At 37.8% G+C, this 18474-nt stretch overlaps 1 protein-coding gene across 4 annotated transcripts in view; it reads left to right on the top strand.

The window, feature by feature from the left end:
• Positions 1–18474, top strand: part of ADIPOR2 (adiponectin receptor 2) — a 102087-nt gene that overhangs the window by 71542 nt on the left and 12071 nt on the right. For all 4 annotated transcript variants that reach the window (XM_025401681.1, XM_025401683.1, XM_025401682.1 and 1 more), the window contains one exon: positions 14569–14688. In XM_025401681.1, coding sequence (XP_025257466.1) covers positions 14569–14688 — 120 coding nt within the window. The remainder of the gene's footprint in view (positions 1–14568; positions 14689–18474) is intronic.

The raw sequence follows: 18474 nt of genomic DNA, 5'->3' as shown, positions 1-18474 counted from the left end.
TTACCAGTGAGGAAATTGTGTTTTTATTCCTAATGAAAATTTGTCTTGTGTGTGTTGTTTCTCTTTGGAGTTGAAGTTCCTTGCTGAAAAAGAGAATCTATATGCAGTACTGTCCCTTGCTGCCAATTTCATGGTTAATGTATAGTGCACGTGGGAGCTAGAAAAGAAAGGGGATAGAGTTACAGAGAACTGCAGTTTTGAGACTGAAATAAAAGGCAAAATATTAATATCTTAGTGATTTGAGGAGTTCTATGTACTGATTTTTTGTTTGTGTTTGGAGAAAGGACTCATTTCTTAAAATTTTCGGTTTTGAAGTTGAAACATCTGAACTGTAGACTGCAGCCTTCTCAATAATTCTAGTAATACCTTAATTGTATCACTTTCATAGACATTATCTCATTTGCTTCTCAAAACTGTGCTCTGAAATAGAAAGAGCAGATATGATTTCTTTTTGAAAGTGGACGAAAATAGGATTTAGAAAGGTTAGTAATTTGCCCAAGGTAATGTGACAAAATGAGAGCATGTGCTGAGTCTTCTGACTGCGCTTTCTGCTGAACAAAGCTGCCTTTATGAGAATTGGCACCAGATTGACTTAATGTTTCTGAATTCCAAACTCAGTCCCTGAGTGTTTATATTGAACCTAGAGATTAGATTCAGTAGTTGGTCTTGTTTTTTGACAGAAGTTGTTGCAGACCTCATTTTCTGTTAGGCCAGGGTAATTTTGCATCTCAGATGCATTCTAACTTTGTAATGGGTTTTCTGTTTATTTGGAAAGCAAATAAAACGAATATATCATAGTACAGTCGTTCACATTCCTAACAATTTTGCATCATTTTCTTTGTTTTTTCCCCTTTTTTAGAAGATGCAGATCTTAACTAAATTTCTTAGGCTTCATTTAAAACATGATGGCAGCCCTTACGCTGTCTTAAGTTGTGGAGATTGGCATTCACATGCCAATCGTGAATAAGGATAAAAGCAAAATAGGAAAAGCACCAGGGGTGTCTCGTTTTTTATTAAGTGTAATTCTGAATTTATAAAGTAAGATTTAAGGTAATTATGTGCATTACAGACTGGTATCTTTTTGTACAAGTCTTTATTTACTGCCAAGTTTCTTTAAATCAATAAACCTATTAGGAGTGCCCACCTGATCACATATTGCCCTTTATAGAAAAGTACAAACGCCAGGATTTTGTTCCAGGCCTGCTGAATCAGAATCTTTGGATCCTGGGTATATTTTTTTTGTTTCACAACTAAGATGCTCACTACTGTTTAAAAACCTCCTTTCTGGCCAGGCGCAGTGGCTCACACCTGTAATGCCAGCAATTTGGGAGGCCGAGGCAGGCAGATCACGAGGTCAGGAGTTTGAGACCAGCGTGTCCATCATGGTGAAACCCTGTTTCTACTAAAAATACAAAAATTAGCTGGGTGTGATGGCAGGCACCTGTAATCCCAGCTACTCGGGAGGCTGAGGTAGGAGAATCGCTTGAACCTGGGAGGTGGAGGTTGCAGTGAACCGAGATCGCACTACTGCACTCCAGCCTGGGTGACAGGGTAAAATTCTGTCTCAGGGAAAACAAAACAAAACAAAACACCTCCTTCTGGTAGGAGATAGTTAAGGGAAAAAAAATAAAAATAATAATAATAAAAAACAGAAAAACAACCAAACCAGTCCCTATTTTTTATACTTATTTATTTTAAATAAGTATTTTATTTAAAATAGTTAATGTATTAAAAACTTCTTAGCAACATGCTTTGCAAAGAAATCTCAACACATTCTCTGAGGATTATTAGGAAAATGAAGTTAGATTTATTTACTGTTTGTTAAAGGAGAATATCACATTTACTCACAGTTGACTCTTAAAAATTTTTTTTGAGATAAATTTTACATACCATAAAATTAACCCATTTAAAGTGTACAATTCAATGGTTTTATTAGTCACAGGGTTGTACAACCATCACTTCAATCTAACTTTATGACATTTTCATCATCCCCTAAAGAAAACCTTTAACCCATTTGCCATCACTTCACATCTCTACCCCCAACCCTAGGCAACCTCTAGTCTACTTTCTGTTTCTATGGCTTTGTCTATTCTGGACTTTTTAATAAATGGAATTGTAAGACATGTGGTGTTTTGTATCTAGCTTCTTTTACTTAGCATAATGTTTTTAAGTTTCATCAATATTGTAGTATGTACCAATACTTCATTCCTTTTTATGACTGAATAATATTCCATTGTATGGATATACAGAGGTCCTTTCTTATTTGTGGTTTCACATTCTCTGGTTTCAGTTACCCCTGGGTCAACCGAGATCTGAAAATATTAAATGAAAAATTCAGAAATAATTTATAAGTTTTAAACTTTGTGCTGATCTGAGTGGTGTGATGAAGTCTCACACCTTCCTTGCCCTGTCCTGTCTTACCCAGGAAATGAATCATCCCTTTGTCCAGCATATCCACGCTGCAGATGGCTGGCTACTTACTTAGTAGCCATCTTGTTATAAGGTCACAGATCACAAGAAGCCTGAGTACAGTACGCTAAGATATTTTGAGTGAGAGCGCATATTCACATAACTTTTTTTTTTAACAGTATATTGTTAAAATTGTTCTATTTTATTGTTGGTTATTGTTAATCTCTTACTATACCTCATTTATAAATTAAACATTGTTATAGGTATGTATGTATAGGAAAAAACACAGCATATATAGGGTCCAGCACTATCCATGATTTCAGGCATCCTCTGGGGGTCTTAGAACATATTTCCTGTGGATGGGGAAGCTACTGTACTATAGTTTATCTATCCAATAATGATTGATGGACACTTGGGTTGTTTACACTTTTCGACTGTTGCAAATAATGTTGCCGTATCATTCATGTAAAAGCTTTTGTATGGATTTGTTTTCATTTCTGTTGGGTATATACACAGGAGGGATTTTTCTGGATTATATGTTAACTCTGTTTAATATTTTGAGTGTTTTTCATAGCAGCTGCACCAGTTTATATTCCCACCAACAATGTGTGGGGGTTCCACTTTCTCCACACCCACACTAACTATTGTTACTATATTTTGAATATAACTGTCCTAGTGGGCGTGAAATGGTATTTCCTCGTAGTCAGTTAACTCTTGAGCTTTTATCAAGAGACCTGCCTAGGTTTGCTTTGCTCAGGATTTTGAATATTAACCTCTTTGAGGAATTTGGAAATAGAAGCTAAATTCAAACTTACTATAAAACTCAAGTTGTGTCAATTTAACTTCAAATGGTCTTCTCATTGTCTGTTCTGCCATTACTTTAAGCCACCACCATCTTCCATCTGGAATACACCTCCTGTCAGGACTTCTGTTTTGTTTCTTGTACTGTCCAATATATTCTTCACACAGTTCCTAGAGAGAGCTCTTAAAAATGCAAAGTTTATTATGCCATTCCCATTTAAGAAATTCATTTGTTTCCCACTGCACTTTTGGTAAAATCCCAAATCCTTTCTATAACCTGTAGGATCCTGGGTGATCTCACTGCTACCCTATCTGTCCAACTTCATTTCAGGACATTCTTCTCCATGTTCATTGAGCTGCAACCGTATTGGCCTTATTTCAGTTTCTTAAACAGGCTGGGCTCTTTGCAGCTTCAGAGCCTTCAAACATGGCTCTTTCCTCTGCCTGGAGTGTTCTTACACCCACACCTCTGCCTAACTGCTGCTCATCCTTCAGTATTCAGGTTAAGTTCTCTACCCCCACTTCATTCTGTATCAGGTTTCCCATTGTTATCTTTAATCACCTTTTATTTTCTGTTACAGTGCGTATCATGACATATATTTGTGTGACTTATATATTTATGTTTATAAACTTATAGATACAACATATTTTATAAAGATTTTTAATTATTTAGTAATTGTTTTTGCTTGTAGACTCTTCAGTTCCATGGTGGTAAGAATCTTGCCTTTTTGTTTTCCCCTGGTATCCTCAGAGTCTAACCTGATCTTTGAGTGGCATATAACAAACAGTTGTTGAATGAATTTATCAACAACAAATTTAAAGTTCTGTGTCTAAGTGGTTTCAAGTAGTTTCTTTAAAGAGATGTACAAAAGGAGCACATGGGGAGGTATACTATTTAGATGCTTAGGGAAGCTTAACTATTCTGCTTCTTTAATCTTCGAGAGAATAAATGCATTCTTATCAGGAGAATAATGATAGTTCACTTTTATTGATCTTTTACAATGGATGAAGCAATTTTTGAGCTCTTTTGAATATATTATTCATTCCTACAGTAGCCTTATGGAATAGATATTATTAGAATCTGTTTTACAGATGAGGAAACTGAGGTTTCATGTGAATGTATGTGTATTGTACACCGGGACTCTTGTCCAGGGGGATGATATACTTTTTCTCTTCAGAGGGGCAGGATTTTCTTTTCATTGGTTTATTGTAGAAAGTGCGATATGGCAATTTCAATGGTTATTTGCCTTTAATACATTTTAAAGTACATTATTTCCATAGATGATCAGACTTGTGGAAAAAGAGACCCTGTGATAGGTGATAGTGATCCATTGTAGTTGTGGAACTGGCTCTCAAGTAACATTGAATAAAGTACCTGTGTGTACAGTTAGATTACGCTTACCTGTGCATAGGAATCCCTTCCTTATTTGAGGTGATGGAGAGGTTAGTCTCTTCGATTCCTTATGAAGCAGAATGGATTTTTAGAAAGAGTATTAGAAACTAAATACTTTGAAATTGAAATCTCTGCAGTAGGAATCTGTATTTGTCACAAGCTCCCCTATGTGATTGTGAGACACACTTAAAGATTGAGAGCCAATGATCACAGTTTTCTTTTCATAATACATATATGTAAGTTCCAGACCAGCAGGAATTACATCAGGGTAAAGCTGGGCCTCGAGGAGCTGAGTGTTTCCTCTTTTGTAAATGCAGTATGTAATAGTATGCCTCTTGTCTCACAGGGTTGTAATGAGAATAACTTAGTGCATGTGAAGCAGCGGTAACACTGCCAGGTACAGAGAAAGCACTTAATAAATGTTAGATGTAGCATATCATTGGAGGTGTATATTTGGGTCAAAAAGAAAAGACTTCCTCTGTTATATCCAAAGGACAAAGTTAATCTCTCTTTATTTCTTTTTGTTTTTATTAGATTTGTATTTATCTTATAAAAAATAGATTGGTGGTTATCTGTCTCCACTCACTTGAACATGTTTATCCTCTGCATCCAAAGTAGTCCAGGAATGGCTGGACCTGGTGGCTCACGCCTGTAATCCTAACAACTTTGAGAGGCTGAGGCAGGCAGATTGCTTGAGCCCAGGAGTTCGAGATCAGACTGGACAACATGACGAAACCTTATCTCTACAAAGAATACAAAAATTACCCGGGCCTGGTGGCATGTACCTGTAGTCCCCAGCTACTTGGGAGGCTGAGATGGGAGAATCACTTGAGCCCAGGAATTTGAGGCTGCAGTGAGCCATGATTGTGCCACTGCATTCCAACCTTGGCAACAGAGGAAGACCCTGGCTCAAAACAGAAAATTACACAAATGTATATTCCAAGAATATTGTATTTGTGCAGTATTTAAGTAAAGAAATGAATAATTAAACCTGGGTTTTAGTCCTGGCTGTATTGCCAGCCAGATGTGTGACTTTGGCTAATTTTCTTGATTTCTTTGGGTTTCATTTTCCTTACATTAAAATGGAGATGTTTAACTGGGTGATAAACATCTAAGATTTTCTTATCCTCAAAATTTCTGTGGTCCCCGACACTATATTAATACTTTTTTGTAATGGGATAAAAAATGAGTGAGGGTCATAGTTTACTTTTTTCACAAATCATTCCAGTTAAGTATCTTTGCTTAAGCAGCCCTTTTAATGCCTTCTTTGATAACTTTTATCATGCCTGGTTTTATTTAGTGAAGCCATTTCTGTGGACTAGTAAATAATTTTGTAGGAAACAGTTTGGTAAAAGGAAAAAAGCAGGGTTTTGTACTCAGAGTGACCTGAATTTGTATCCTTGATCTCTTCTATATCATTATTTTTCAAACTTCTGCGTAGGAGGATCCTTCAAAGAAAAACGACAAAAACCTTATTAAAGCATTACACACATATACACGTAGATATATCATAAGTGGATAGTTTGATAAACTTTTATAAACTAGACACTCCTGAATAACCAGCACTCCTGGAGGTTCCTTATTACCTCCTCATACTAACTGCCTATTCCCACTCCCTCAGAGGGAACCATTACCCTGACTTCTAATGGCATAGATTAATTTTGCTTCTTTTGTACTTTATCTCATTGTAATGATTCCATATATACTCTTGTATCTGGCTTCTTTTGCTCAGTATCATGTTTGTGAAATTCATCTGTATTTTCTGGGTATAGCTGTAGATTGTTCATTTGTATTGGTCTGTGGTATTTCTTTATGTTACTGTACCAATTTTTATTTTATTTATATGAAGGCAATCTGGGTTGTATCTAACTTGGGGCTATTATAAATAGTGTTGCTATGAACATTCCAGTACTTGCTTTTTAGTGAACAAATGTATACACTTCCATTAGCTACATACCTGTGAGTGGAATTACTGGGTTAGGAAGATGATCCCATTCTCCCTTCAAACATCAGAGATATTTAACAGACCTCACTACATGATACTCACATTTTAAATATTAGTTTGAAAAAACTACATGATAGAAATTGGCTATGAATTCAGTTCATCTTAAGTGAATTTGTATTGTGTAATTCATGGAGCACCTACATGTATTTTAAAGTAGTTATACCTGCTTTATGAATGAGACATTTATTCAGTCTACAGAAAACATTTAATGTGCGTATACACTTGCATAATATTTGAAGTAATTAGCCAAGAAAGGTAGTGGTGTTAGGTTGGGAATTAAGGTACTACTTAGAGCTGTGTACCTTTTCGTGGCTTCTATTTCTTCATTTACCATGCTTGATCTAGATTTCCACTTAATAAAATGGGAATAGAAATATACTCATTTCAGAAACTTGTTATGAAGGTTTGATTAATTTGTAAAAATCACTTAGTACAGTGTGTGGCATGTAGTGTATAATAAATAATAATTGTTACTCTGTCCTTCCTTTATAATAGTACTTGACTACTATAACTGTAGTAAATCCTGATAAACACATCTTGAAGTTATCCACATATCTCAGCCACCCTTGACTTCAACAACCTTTTCATAAAGGTGATTTCTAAATCTATCATCATAGTGCTGTCTTCTTTTTTTTCCCCTAGACCCTTCAAATGAGAAGTGTTTTCTTCTTTATTGGACTTTTAACCATTTCAAATTGAACTAGTGTTAAACTAAGGTTAACTGTCCACTCCCCCACCAGCTTTTCCTTCTATTCTAACTTCCTAATCCTAATTTCTCTTAAATAATGCCAACTTTCTTTCACGTACTCAAACTTGGTTCCTAGACTGTCAAAGTGGCAGGGATCCCAAAAGTCATTTAGTTTAGTAGACACACGGATGCTTTTAATCCTTCTTCAAATGTTTTTAGTTTCTTTACCATGTGTTGGCACTTTGGACTTGAGAAGAGAAGACATAGTTTTTGCCCTTAAGCAGCATGTAGTTTAGTTGGAGAGACAGGTAAACCAGTACATTTGTGGTGAGTGCTGTGTGATTTTATGCACAGATTACTATGGTAGTAACTCCAGCTGCAAATGGATTTAGCTAAGAAAGGACCAAAGGACATTCTAGACAAAGGGAACAGCAGATGTGAAGATTCAGAAGCAAGATATCGTATAGTGCCTGTAGGGAATAGTAATAATAATAGCTAATGTGTATTGAGTACACACTGGCACATACTGATGTCTGAACCTGAAAAATGTCCAGCATAGTTGGAATGAAAGGTCAAGGTACAGTGGGGTGGAGGATGTGGTAGTAAGACAAGACAGCTAGGGCCTGACATCTAGCTCTTTAGCCTCCTGGTCCAGTATTATACCATCATTCAAATTTCTTTTTGAAATTTATATCAGTTTCCAATTTTGTGTAATGCGTACTGGTTGAAATGATTAGATCATTGCCTCTAGGCCTCTGACCCTAAAGCCTGGACTCTTAACTATATTTGCTAAAGTGTATAGTTAGGAGGCATTCTGTAAGCTTTTGGACAAAAATATGGAGGCGTTTCAAACCAGGTTGTCCTAATCTTTGTATTTATGGCTCCCCTCTGCCTCCTGCTCCCTTTCTGAGCTTTCAAGATATTAGGTTGAATAAAGAGATCAGCCTTTATGGTTGTCCTACTTTTCTTCTGCTCCAGATTCTTCTTTATAAATTGGGAGATAAGGAACTTTTATTCATTCAACCTTCATATTCTGTTAAACTGGTTTACTTTAACCAAACTCAAGAATGCCACTATATAATAGTTTATTATAAGAAAACTAACTTGTAAATAGACTCTTGTCAGTCACTTCATTTTATTTTCATGGAGAAGTCTGCTTAAGAAATTCAATTAAGATTAGAGGCTGGGCGTGGTGGCTCACCCCTGTAATCCCAACTTCTCGGGAGGCTGAAGCAGGAGAATCGCTGGAACCCTGGAGGCAGAGGTTGCAGTGAGCCGAGAGAGCTGAGACCACGCCATCACACTCCAGCCTGGGGGGACAAGAGCGAGACTTCGTCTCAAAAAAAAAAAAAAAAAAAGATAGAATTGCTATTTGAGAATTTTTAAGAAACTGAGTGATTTTAAAGATCTTTTCCATCAAGCTTTGATGGAAGTCAGAGTACATAGATTTCTAGGCAGGCCAGAATGAATATTCATGTAGACTACATATTGTAGTTATTCTTTTGGAGAATACTGGGTATATATCCATCAATACTTACTCTTCAGCTATCTATTTTTATTTTTGTGGATAGCTTTGTTTCCACAAACTTCTTCGTTTTCATTTGTTAGTAATATCAGCTTGCTAATGCCCTTGGTACACATTTCCAGTTTCTAAAGTTAAGGCTGGCTTCAACCTGTCAACTTGGAAAAAGACCATAAAAATCACCTGTTGATCAAACTAAGCCAGGTTTATTATATACTCCAGTAAGGGTGAACACTGCCTTAAAGAGTCCTAGAAGTATTTCAGAAAGAAAGTATTGGATATGGATATTTACAGGGTTTTGGGGTCTGGGTTCAAGTAGTTTAAGGAGATTTTACTTGGCCCTGTGCTAAGTTTGTGATAGAATTCTTGGATCAAGTCTTGATAAACAAATACTTATTTGATAAGTGAGCATGTTTGCCCAGTTGAGCAATTTATTATTCTAAGGATCGAATTGTGCAGTCTGTTGTTCAGTTGAATGAGTTTTTGAGAAATTCCTAAAGCTAATGATGAAGTTATTTACTGGTTTGCATTCTTACCTTCCTGGGCAATAATTTCCTAGAACAAATAATAAAGTTATGTTAATATAGGGGCCATAGATCTTAGTCCTCTTAATTAAGCTATGTGAATGCAGAAGGTCTCAGTTCTAAATGACATTTATAAAGGCAGACAAATTTTAATCAAAGGTTTACTGTTTCCAGCCCTGGGTACTATACCATTTCTTGATCTTTTTCGTCTAATTGTGGATGGTAGATAGTATCATGATTGGGAGTCTTTGTGGCACTTTGTGCACTTCCACTAACATTTAAATACATCATTTATGTTTTGCTACTTTCCTAAATGCACCTGAAGCTTTAGTTGAACTAGTAGTCTCTTTTTCTCAACATGATACTTTTGCTTTTCCCACTTGGTTATTTTCCTTTATCTCATCTTTGCAAAATTTTTATTCTTCATGCAGCTTTTCCTGAACCTCATCATTTCTGTCTTTGAACTAGCTATACCTTTTTTTCCTATGATAGTTATTTATGTGGCTAATTTAGCACTTTATTAGATTGTAAGTTCATGGAAGATAGAGACTATGTTTTATTCATCTTATTTTTAATCATCTAATAAATATTTGTTAAGCTGAATTACTCTGTTGAATTGAGTTAGGCCAAAACCAATAAATACCCAATAGGTTTGTGAATTATTTTCATATTAGGCTAATCTTAAAGACCTTTTATCTTTATCACTATGGTTCTGTCTTTCCAAAGGTAAAGTGTACTCTGGAAAATTCTCATTTTAGATTGCAGTTTGGACAGATCATCAAAGTCAAGTGTTACTATGTTTTGAAATACAGTCAGCAAAGTTCTCACAGATGGACTTTACTGAAAACAGATGGCGGGAGGGAAGAGATATTTCAAAATGTCTGTGTGCTCATTTCAAAGCATTGACCTCTACAAATTTAAATATAATAGTTATTCATAGAAAAAGCTGGAGAATTAAGTTTTATGCCTTTATTCTTGGCAGCTTTGGTTTTGTTTAATCTTTCACAACGTCGTGTATCTTGTCATAATTTTGTTGAGGGTATGTGGTAAGGAGTATGACAACAGAAGCAGAACATAGCATGTATGTGATCATTGAATATAGATACAATTTATTCAGAAATATCTTTGGGTACTGTGGTTTGGTGGCTGTTGGATGGAAGTTAGAAATAGTAATTTCACTCATAATAGTCATTTGGACTTAATATTGGAAGACAGAGACTGTTTTAAATATAGTGGCTGCATAGTCTTTCCAAGCCGTCAGTATGTGACATACGGTGTACTCTAGGGAAAGTCTTTTTTATCCTGTGTTTTAGCCAGTGTGTAACTCTGCCACTGTATTCCTACTTTATCCTCTCTCTAACCCAGGGAACTGCATTTACCACCACCCACACCATGTGGATACCTTGTTAGCAACTCCAGAATACTTGAACACAATAAATAGTTAATTATGGTCTAGTATTTTAATTTATCCTTTGAGAACACATTTGTGAATATTCCATTATACAAGGGTGAGAATTGGTCATAATACTTGGTAAATCAACAGATTTATTAATACTTTGCCCTTCTGAAGGAAATATTTTCGTTTTGTTTTTTTCTCTTGTTGCCCAGGCTGGAGTGCAGTGGCACGATCTCGGCTCACTGCAACCCCCACCTCCTGGGTTCAAGCGATTCTCCTGTCTCAGGCCTCCTGAGTAGCTGGGATTACAGGTGCGCGCCACCTCACCTGGCTAATTCTTGTATTTTTAGTAGAGATGGGATTTCACCATGTTGGCTAGGCAGGTCTCAACATCCTGACCTCAGGTGGTGCACCCGCCTTGGCCTCCCAAAGTGCTGGGATTACAGGCGTAAACCACTGTGCCTGGCCGGAAATAATTCTTTTATAAAGGTTCTGAATCTTGCTCACATATTGGGATGGATGGAAATATTACTAAAGTCTTTTTTTTTTTTTTTTTTTTGAGACAGAGTGTAGCTCTGTTGCCCAGGCTGGAATGCAGTGGCCCGATCACAGCTCATTGCAACCTTGACCTCCTGGGGCTCAAGGAGTCTTCCCCTGAGCTTCTTGAGTAGCTGGGACTGCAAACAGCCACACAACACCACTCCTGGCTGATTTTTATATTTTTTGTGGAGATGGGGTTTTACCATGTTGCCCAGGCTGGTCTCGAGCTCCTGGGCTCAAGCCATCCTCCTGTCTTGGCTGCTATCAGTAGTCCTGTATGTAATCAGTTGCATTTAGCCTGATAATCACAATTACTGATTGTGAGTAAGCGCATTGATTATTTACTGAATCATATTGATTCAGAGTGCAATTTCATCAGGTTTTACTTAATGGTAGTATACATTAACCATATTGTGTTTTATGTGCATATTTGTAGTTTTGAAACTGCTGACAATAATTTGCATGAGAATAAAGACTGTTTCTGTTTCTTTGTGAAGAATCAAATACACGTTGAATATGCATAAATATTTGAGCTATTTTATATAACATATAATTTTATATTTTAAAATCGGTCTGCTATAATCGTTTCAAGCTATTGCCCGTTTTCAGGTTTTATATAATTTTAATGGAATTTTATCATTTTAATTTCATGTTTAATTAGGCACAGCCCTCATTAATCTATTGTTGAAAGTCTTCTAGAGCATTTATTAATTTAGCCATCATGTAAGTATGTTCTGGAAGCCATGGGGAAGAGGATAGACACTTAAAATCTAGTTTAGGAAATGATACACTAAAAATGTAAAATTCTATTAAACATTAAATAAAACAGTATAAATCAATAAAAGCTGTAATCAGATATTACTGTTAAATGAGAGGCACAGACTTAAGTGCTAAAGAAATCAGAAGAAGAGCCGGGCGCGGTGGCTCAAGCCTGTAATCCCAGCACTTTGGGAGGCTGAGACGGGCGGATCACGAGGTCAGGAGATCGAGACCATCCTGGCTAACACGGTGAAACCCCGTCTCTACTAAAAAAAAAATACAAAAAACTAGCCGGGCGAGGTGGCGGCGCCTGTAGTCCCAGCTACTCGGGAGGCTGAGGCAGGAGAATGGTGGAACCCGGGAGGTGGAGCTTGCAGTGAGCTGAGATCATGCCACTGCACTCCAGCCTGGGCGACAGAGCGAGACTCCGTCTCAAAAAAAAAAAAAAAAAAAAAAAAAATCAGAAAAAGAAGTCAGAAGAAGAAACAGAAGTCAAAAGAAGCAACTGCTGTGGATTAGATAGGTTATGCAGTCTCTAGTGAAAATTGGTTCTTGGTAGGGTGGGCGGTGAAAAACTATTAAATACTACTATGGTTTGTAACCCCCCATAGGGCCACAGTACATAGATAGTATATCTGTGTTATTAAAATTCATGGGGATTAAGAAAGCAATCTAAAAATGTCCCAGGGCTGGGTGCAGTGGCTCACACCTATAATCCCAATATATTTGGAAGCTGAGGCAGGAGGATTGCTTGAGGTCAGGAGTTCAAGACCAGCCTGAGCAACATAGACCTCGTCTCTACACACACATAAACACGCATGTGCACACACAGACACAGTGGTGCATACCTGTAGTGCACGCTGCACACATGTGCCCACCGTGGTGCACACACACACACACACGTGCGCACAGTGGTGCACACCTGTAGCCCCAGCTGTTCAGGAGGCTGAGGTGGAGGATTGCTTGAGCCCAGGAGCTTGAGGCTGCAGTGAGCCATGATCGCACCACTGTACTCCAGGAGCCTGGGTGACAGAGCAAGACCCTGTCCCCTGTCTCAAAGAGAGAGAGGAAAAAAAAAAAAAAAAAAAAAAAAGGTCCCGGGCTTGGGGGTAGCAGTAATGAAAGAAAGGTTGAAGAACACGAGTTTAGGATAGTTAAAGAAGGGTTTTAAATAGCAACTATGAAGGTTAGTCATTGAAGGATAGATAGTACGTTTTAGATGAGCAAAGATGGGGAGGTTATTTTATTCAAGATGGTTTTCTTGGAGATTATATGTTTTTATAAAATCAGACTGGGTGTGTAACATGTCTCACATGCCACATCATAGCCTCTAGTGTCTTATAAACTGGAGAACAGGAAAATTAAAATCTCAAATTTCCTTTTAAACAAGATCAAATGTAAAGTGTTGTAGTAGATTACCCATTGCCTCTGTGTTCATTCTTACCAATTAGTTTTTCGATTAGAGGTGGAGGATTCGTTCATTTCTTTGTGCAGTGATGCTAGCAGTACTGTTTGTCTAGACAGACTCTTGGTTAGGTAGGGAATTGTGGTTCTCTTGTGCTGTCTTATTCATTGAGCTAAAGAATTATAGAATTTTTTAGAGATGTAGAAGACTGTAGAGATTGTTTAAACTCCTCCCTTGATATATAGGGAGAAAATGGACCTGCAGCGAGGATCCGTCGATGTTAGTGGTAGAGCGGGCCTCACCACTTTGGTCTCCTGACTTCCAGTCTGCTGCCCTTCTTCTCACAATATCATTTTATCTAAACCAGTATGAACCTTGGTCTGGAGGCAGAAATTTTAATTTTAGTAATTTATCTCTTTGGACCATACCGGATTGTCACTTCTTTTTCCATTTGCCTATACAGATCAGTCATTTTCTTCAGAATGTGGGAAGGCAATGGGTTTTGGAGTTTGACTTTTCCACTTCAGCTTTAACCTTGGACAACTTATTTAACCTCTTTGTCTAATGCTCTTAATATGTTAAATGGGAATGAGAATACTTAATAAGGCGGTTGTTAGGATTAAGTTAGATGACCTATATATAAAGCCTTTTCCTCTGTGTTAGATATATTTTTTTAAAAATTTGTTATATGTTTTTCTCTCCTTTTTCTCTCTGCCACTAGAGTACTTACCACATTGTGTATCACAGTTATTTATTTCATGTGTCCCAGGTGCGAGTCTTGGAGGTTTTCCCCTCAGTAATTTCTCAATTTTATGTAATATTATTATGGTTCTATGACATAATTCTTAAAAAACAAACCAGTAAAGCCAGGAATTTGCTACTGAAACAAACACAGAGATGCTGCTATAGTAGACAGTTAATTCATCTGTCAGAGAAGAATTGAGTATTAGAGTTCATTTTTAATACTAATAATTCTATAATAAACTGACTTACCATATTGTTGATTCTTGTCTAAGGCCTTGTTTTAACCTTAAGAATTTCATTATAATTCTGCAAGGGAAATGTATTGATTGTGTCATTTGGCTCCCAGTCTCTGTCCTTGACTGTTTCTGTGATTGCCTTGCAGAGCTCTGAGGAACATGAGTGCAGTGATGAAGCTCCTCAGGAAGATGAGGGGTTTATGGGCATGTCCCCTCTCTTGCAAGCCCATCATGCTATGGAGAAAATGGAAGAATTTGTTTGTAAGGTAAGAGTGCAGTTTCTTGTCATTGTCATGCTATGTATCTAGCCCTTCCCAAACAGAAACCTTTAGAGAGAGTGGTAGTACTGTAGCCTTTGGTTTGCTTTGGGGAAGATTTGTGGCAAGATGGGGACAGAGGTGGTCTTGGGACTCTAATCTTGTTGAAGACACAATACATTTGTTGGCTTGTAGTAGCCATGATAAAGCTCTGATAAAACTAGGATATCCAGCTTTGAAACAAAGATTTCCTAATGTAGATTAAGAGAGTAAATGTCTTATTGGTGGTTTAGACAAACAGAATGAAACATAATCAGAAGTGGTTGACGCCTGGAGATACGAAAATGCCCTCCTCAGGTCCCTTAAATTTCTTCTGCTGACTGACTGCAATGGCAAATGTACTGTTCTTTCTAGGGATTCTAGGAATTCTGAGTAATCAGGCTACTCTTGAGAGAGAAATTTTCCAGTTTTCATGTACATCTGGTATTTTCAGTTCAGCTGGTATATATTCTGTCTAAGGTTTTTCTTCCAGTCCATTGTCTGATTCCCTAGGACCTATTGTGGGATTCTCTTTTTTTTTTTTTTCTAAAATAGTAATTAGAATTGTGTTTGCCTGCTTAGAGAAAATAGACACACTGGTAAACTTGTAGGTACTTGATCAATCAGATCAATAAGGGCCCTGGCAGGTAGAATCTAATTAACATAAGTCAGTCTGTCTGTGTGTATATAAATTGATTTATTAAACATTTCTGGAGAACTACTATTTAGAGAGAAATTTTTGTGACACTTAGCTTTTCATGGCTTTTATGAAACCAAAACTTTTTATGCACATGGTCTTAGATCCAGGAGACTATAGGTTTTCTTACATTCACAATAATGCTGGAAATAATTGGGATCAGTGGACTTAGAATACTATCACTTTGGACCAGGGTATGAAAAGAGAACATTATGATCTGAACATAGACATCCTTTCCAAGACTAAGGGTCCAGTGGGCTTTCAGGGGGAGTTTAAACATTTATGGGTCTGAAATAGAAAATTTTAGCCAGTTTGAAAATGAGTGAAGAAACTGAACAAAACAATAGATTCATTCTAGTGATCACTGTCTCAGGAGAATTAGCACAAAGGGATACAAAAGATCATTTTGTTTTTAAAATGAAAATTTGGTGTGAAGAAATCTCTCAAAGTTGGCAAATTTAGTATCTGGGCCATTAGGGAATTTTAATATTTAGAGATCAGCGGGTACTGTAGCTGACTTAACTGCCTTTTTGTCCTCCCTTTCTGAATAGAGAGCAAAGAATAAAGCAACTAAAACTCTAAATTAAACAGTGAATCGGAGAATAAATAGGGCAGGACATTTGTTTGCTACAAACTATGATCTTCTGAGGAAAAAGGAGTGTTGTAAATATCCCTTAGCAGTTTGTTTATGACAGCAGAATGAAGAGGCCTCCTGTTACACAGTGTTGTCTGGTGTGGCTCTACCCTGCCATGGCAGTGCAACTGACCACACTTGAAAACCAGCCATGTCTAGTGGTACAGGGATTCTATTGCTTGGATTGGAAGCGAGTAAACAGAGACAGTTTAATATGAAATGTACTGTGATCTTGGTCACTCTTTTTTCCCCTAGACTTCAGTTTTTGCTATTTTACCAGGATAACCAGGTCCATGTGGGAATAGGATGTGTGCTACGGGCAGTTTATTTGTTTTTGAAATTTATTTATTTTTGAGTCTCACTCTGTCGCAAGGCTGGAGTGCAGTGGTACAGTCTCCACTCACTGCAACCTCCGACTCCCGGGTTCAAGTGTTTCTCCTGCCTCAGCCTCCTGAGTAGCTGGAATTACAGGCATGCGCTACCATGCCCGGCTAATTTTTGTACTTTTAGTAGAGATGGGGTTTCACCATGTTGGCCGGGATGGTCTCGATCTCCTGACCTCGTGATCCGCCCACCTCGGCCTCCTATAGTGCTGGGATTACAGGTGTGAGTCACTGTGCCCGGCTGTTTTTTAAAGAAATGTTTCTGTGCACTTTATGGTCTAATATACCCACATACCCAGTGGATTATTGCTAAGATATTTGAAGGTAGGTAGTGTCTTTGTCAAGCTTATAAATAAATATGTCTTTGGCTAAGCTGTGATCTTATTCTTTTATTCTAGGGGGTAAAAGAGGATATAACTATTTGTGTTGGAATTTGGCTGACTATATATGACTCCAAGTTGAGAATGAGGGTGCAGTGTCTGTTGAGTGTGTCACTAATTGCAGTATAATTAAGAAAGTATAGCTCCTTGTCTCAGTATTTAGACCACTAGAACATTTGTTTAGAAATAACAGGGAAAATCACTCTGAAATTATATGCATATATAACCAGTAAGTAACTCACATATTCTTTTTGAATGTAAAAAGGGAACATATGACTCTTTTGTCTATGTGGGGTAGCAGAGTAGCACTTTGGATACAGCAGAGCTGTGTGCACATTGTGAATTGCCTTGAAGATGTAAGGATTGATTTCTATCTTCCTCTCCCTCTCAGAAAATAAAATGCCCCCAAAGTAAGGTAATAGCAACATTTTGTAAGGTTAATCTCAACAATAGTGGTCTTTTCCCAAATTCAAATTTGATGCAAAAAAAATCAGTATCTTGGTCTGTCTCTGACACTAAAAGAAGCAGACTGCAGAGGTTGACAGACTTCCAACAGTTCCAACAGAAGGGATACTGGATCCCTGACTCCCTTTCTCTCCTTCTCTCCATAAAGTCCTGTGGAAGATCTTATACAGCTACTTTTGTAAGTGGTAGTACTATTAGCAGCAGATGTTAAAAATAAAGATTAGTCTTTTGGCATTATTTTATTTTATCGTATATTAGGAGCAAGCATAGAATAGCCAGATTTGCACCAGTAACCATAGACCCCAAGTTTTGAGTTGGAAGGGGAGGAAGGAGAGGTTATGTATGGCTGGGGGCGGGAAGAACAGGGAAGAGGCGGGGGGGCTAGTTTGGATAGAGTGTTAAGAGGGACACATCTGTTCTTAAACTGTTAGTCCTCACTTCCTTCGGAGGTAGAGATGTTACACAGAGGATTAGTTCTTTTACAAGTATCTGTAAGGAAGTAAGAGCAGAAAACAAGAAACAGGTTGTGGATCAGAAGGAATGGGCACAGTAGCTGGGAGTAAGTGGCAGTCTTTCCACAGCGTAGAGAGAGCACCAAGTTTCTGTGGCTTACCCATATTGTCACAAGACCCCTGTAGTGGGTAGGGTGGAGGTCATTGTCTGAAGGTGAATCTTGCTGATTTGTAGCCTGGATTCTTGCTTTATAGGGTACTAGACTGGAAGAACTGCTCAGCCCACATTAGCTGGAAGATAGACCCTGTGCCTGCCATTTTTCCTCGCATCCTTCTGTCTAGCAGAAGCAAGTTAGTCAAGATTTAAGTGGTCCTTGTGGTGTGAGCTCTTGGGGCTATGAGACATTAAAAGAAGCAGAGTGCAGAGGATGACAGACTTCCTACAGAGGGGATATCAGACTCCTGATCCCTTTTCCTCTAGAATCTGATGCGGGAGGGACCATGAGGAAAAGGGAGGAAAGGGCGCTGAGGGACTGAAAGGGCAGTTTAGGGCTGAGCTTCTTTACCATCTCTCTGCAGCATGAGCAGGAAGGTGGATTAGACACTAACTGTCCCACAGGAGATAGCCCCTGGGGATAGTCATATACTGTCTTTGGAGTAGATGCGAGGAATTACTAACTAATTCATGAAATGCTTTGTGTCATTTTGTTTGATCTTCATGATTTCCTTATGAAGTAACTGAAGC

This window comes from Theropithecus gelada, chromosome 11, assembly GCF_003255815.1.
Source record: "Theropithecus gelada isolate Dixy chromosome 11, Tgel_1.0, whole genome shotgun sequence".
NCBI lineage: Eukaryota > Metazoa > Chordata > Mammalia > Primates > Cercopithecidae > Theropithecus > Theropithecus gelada.
Note: the sequence above shows the minus strand (reverse complement) of the source record. Positions and strands in the feature narration are given on the sequence as shown.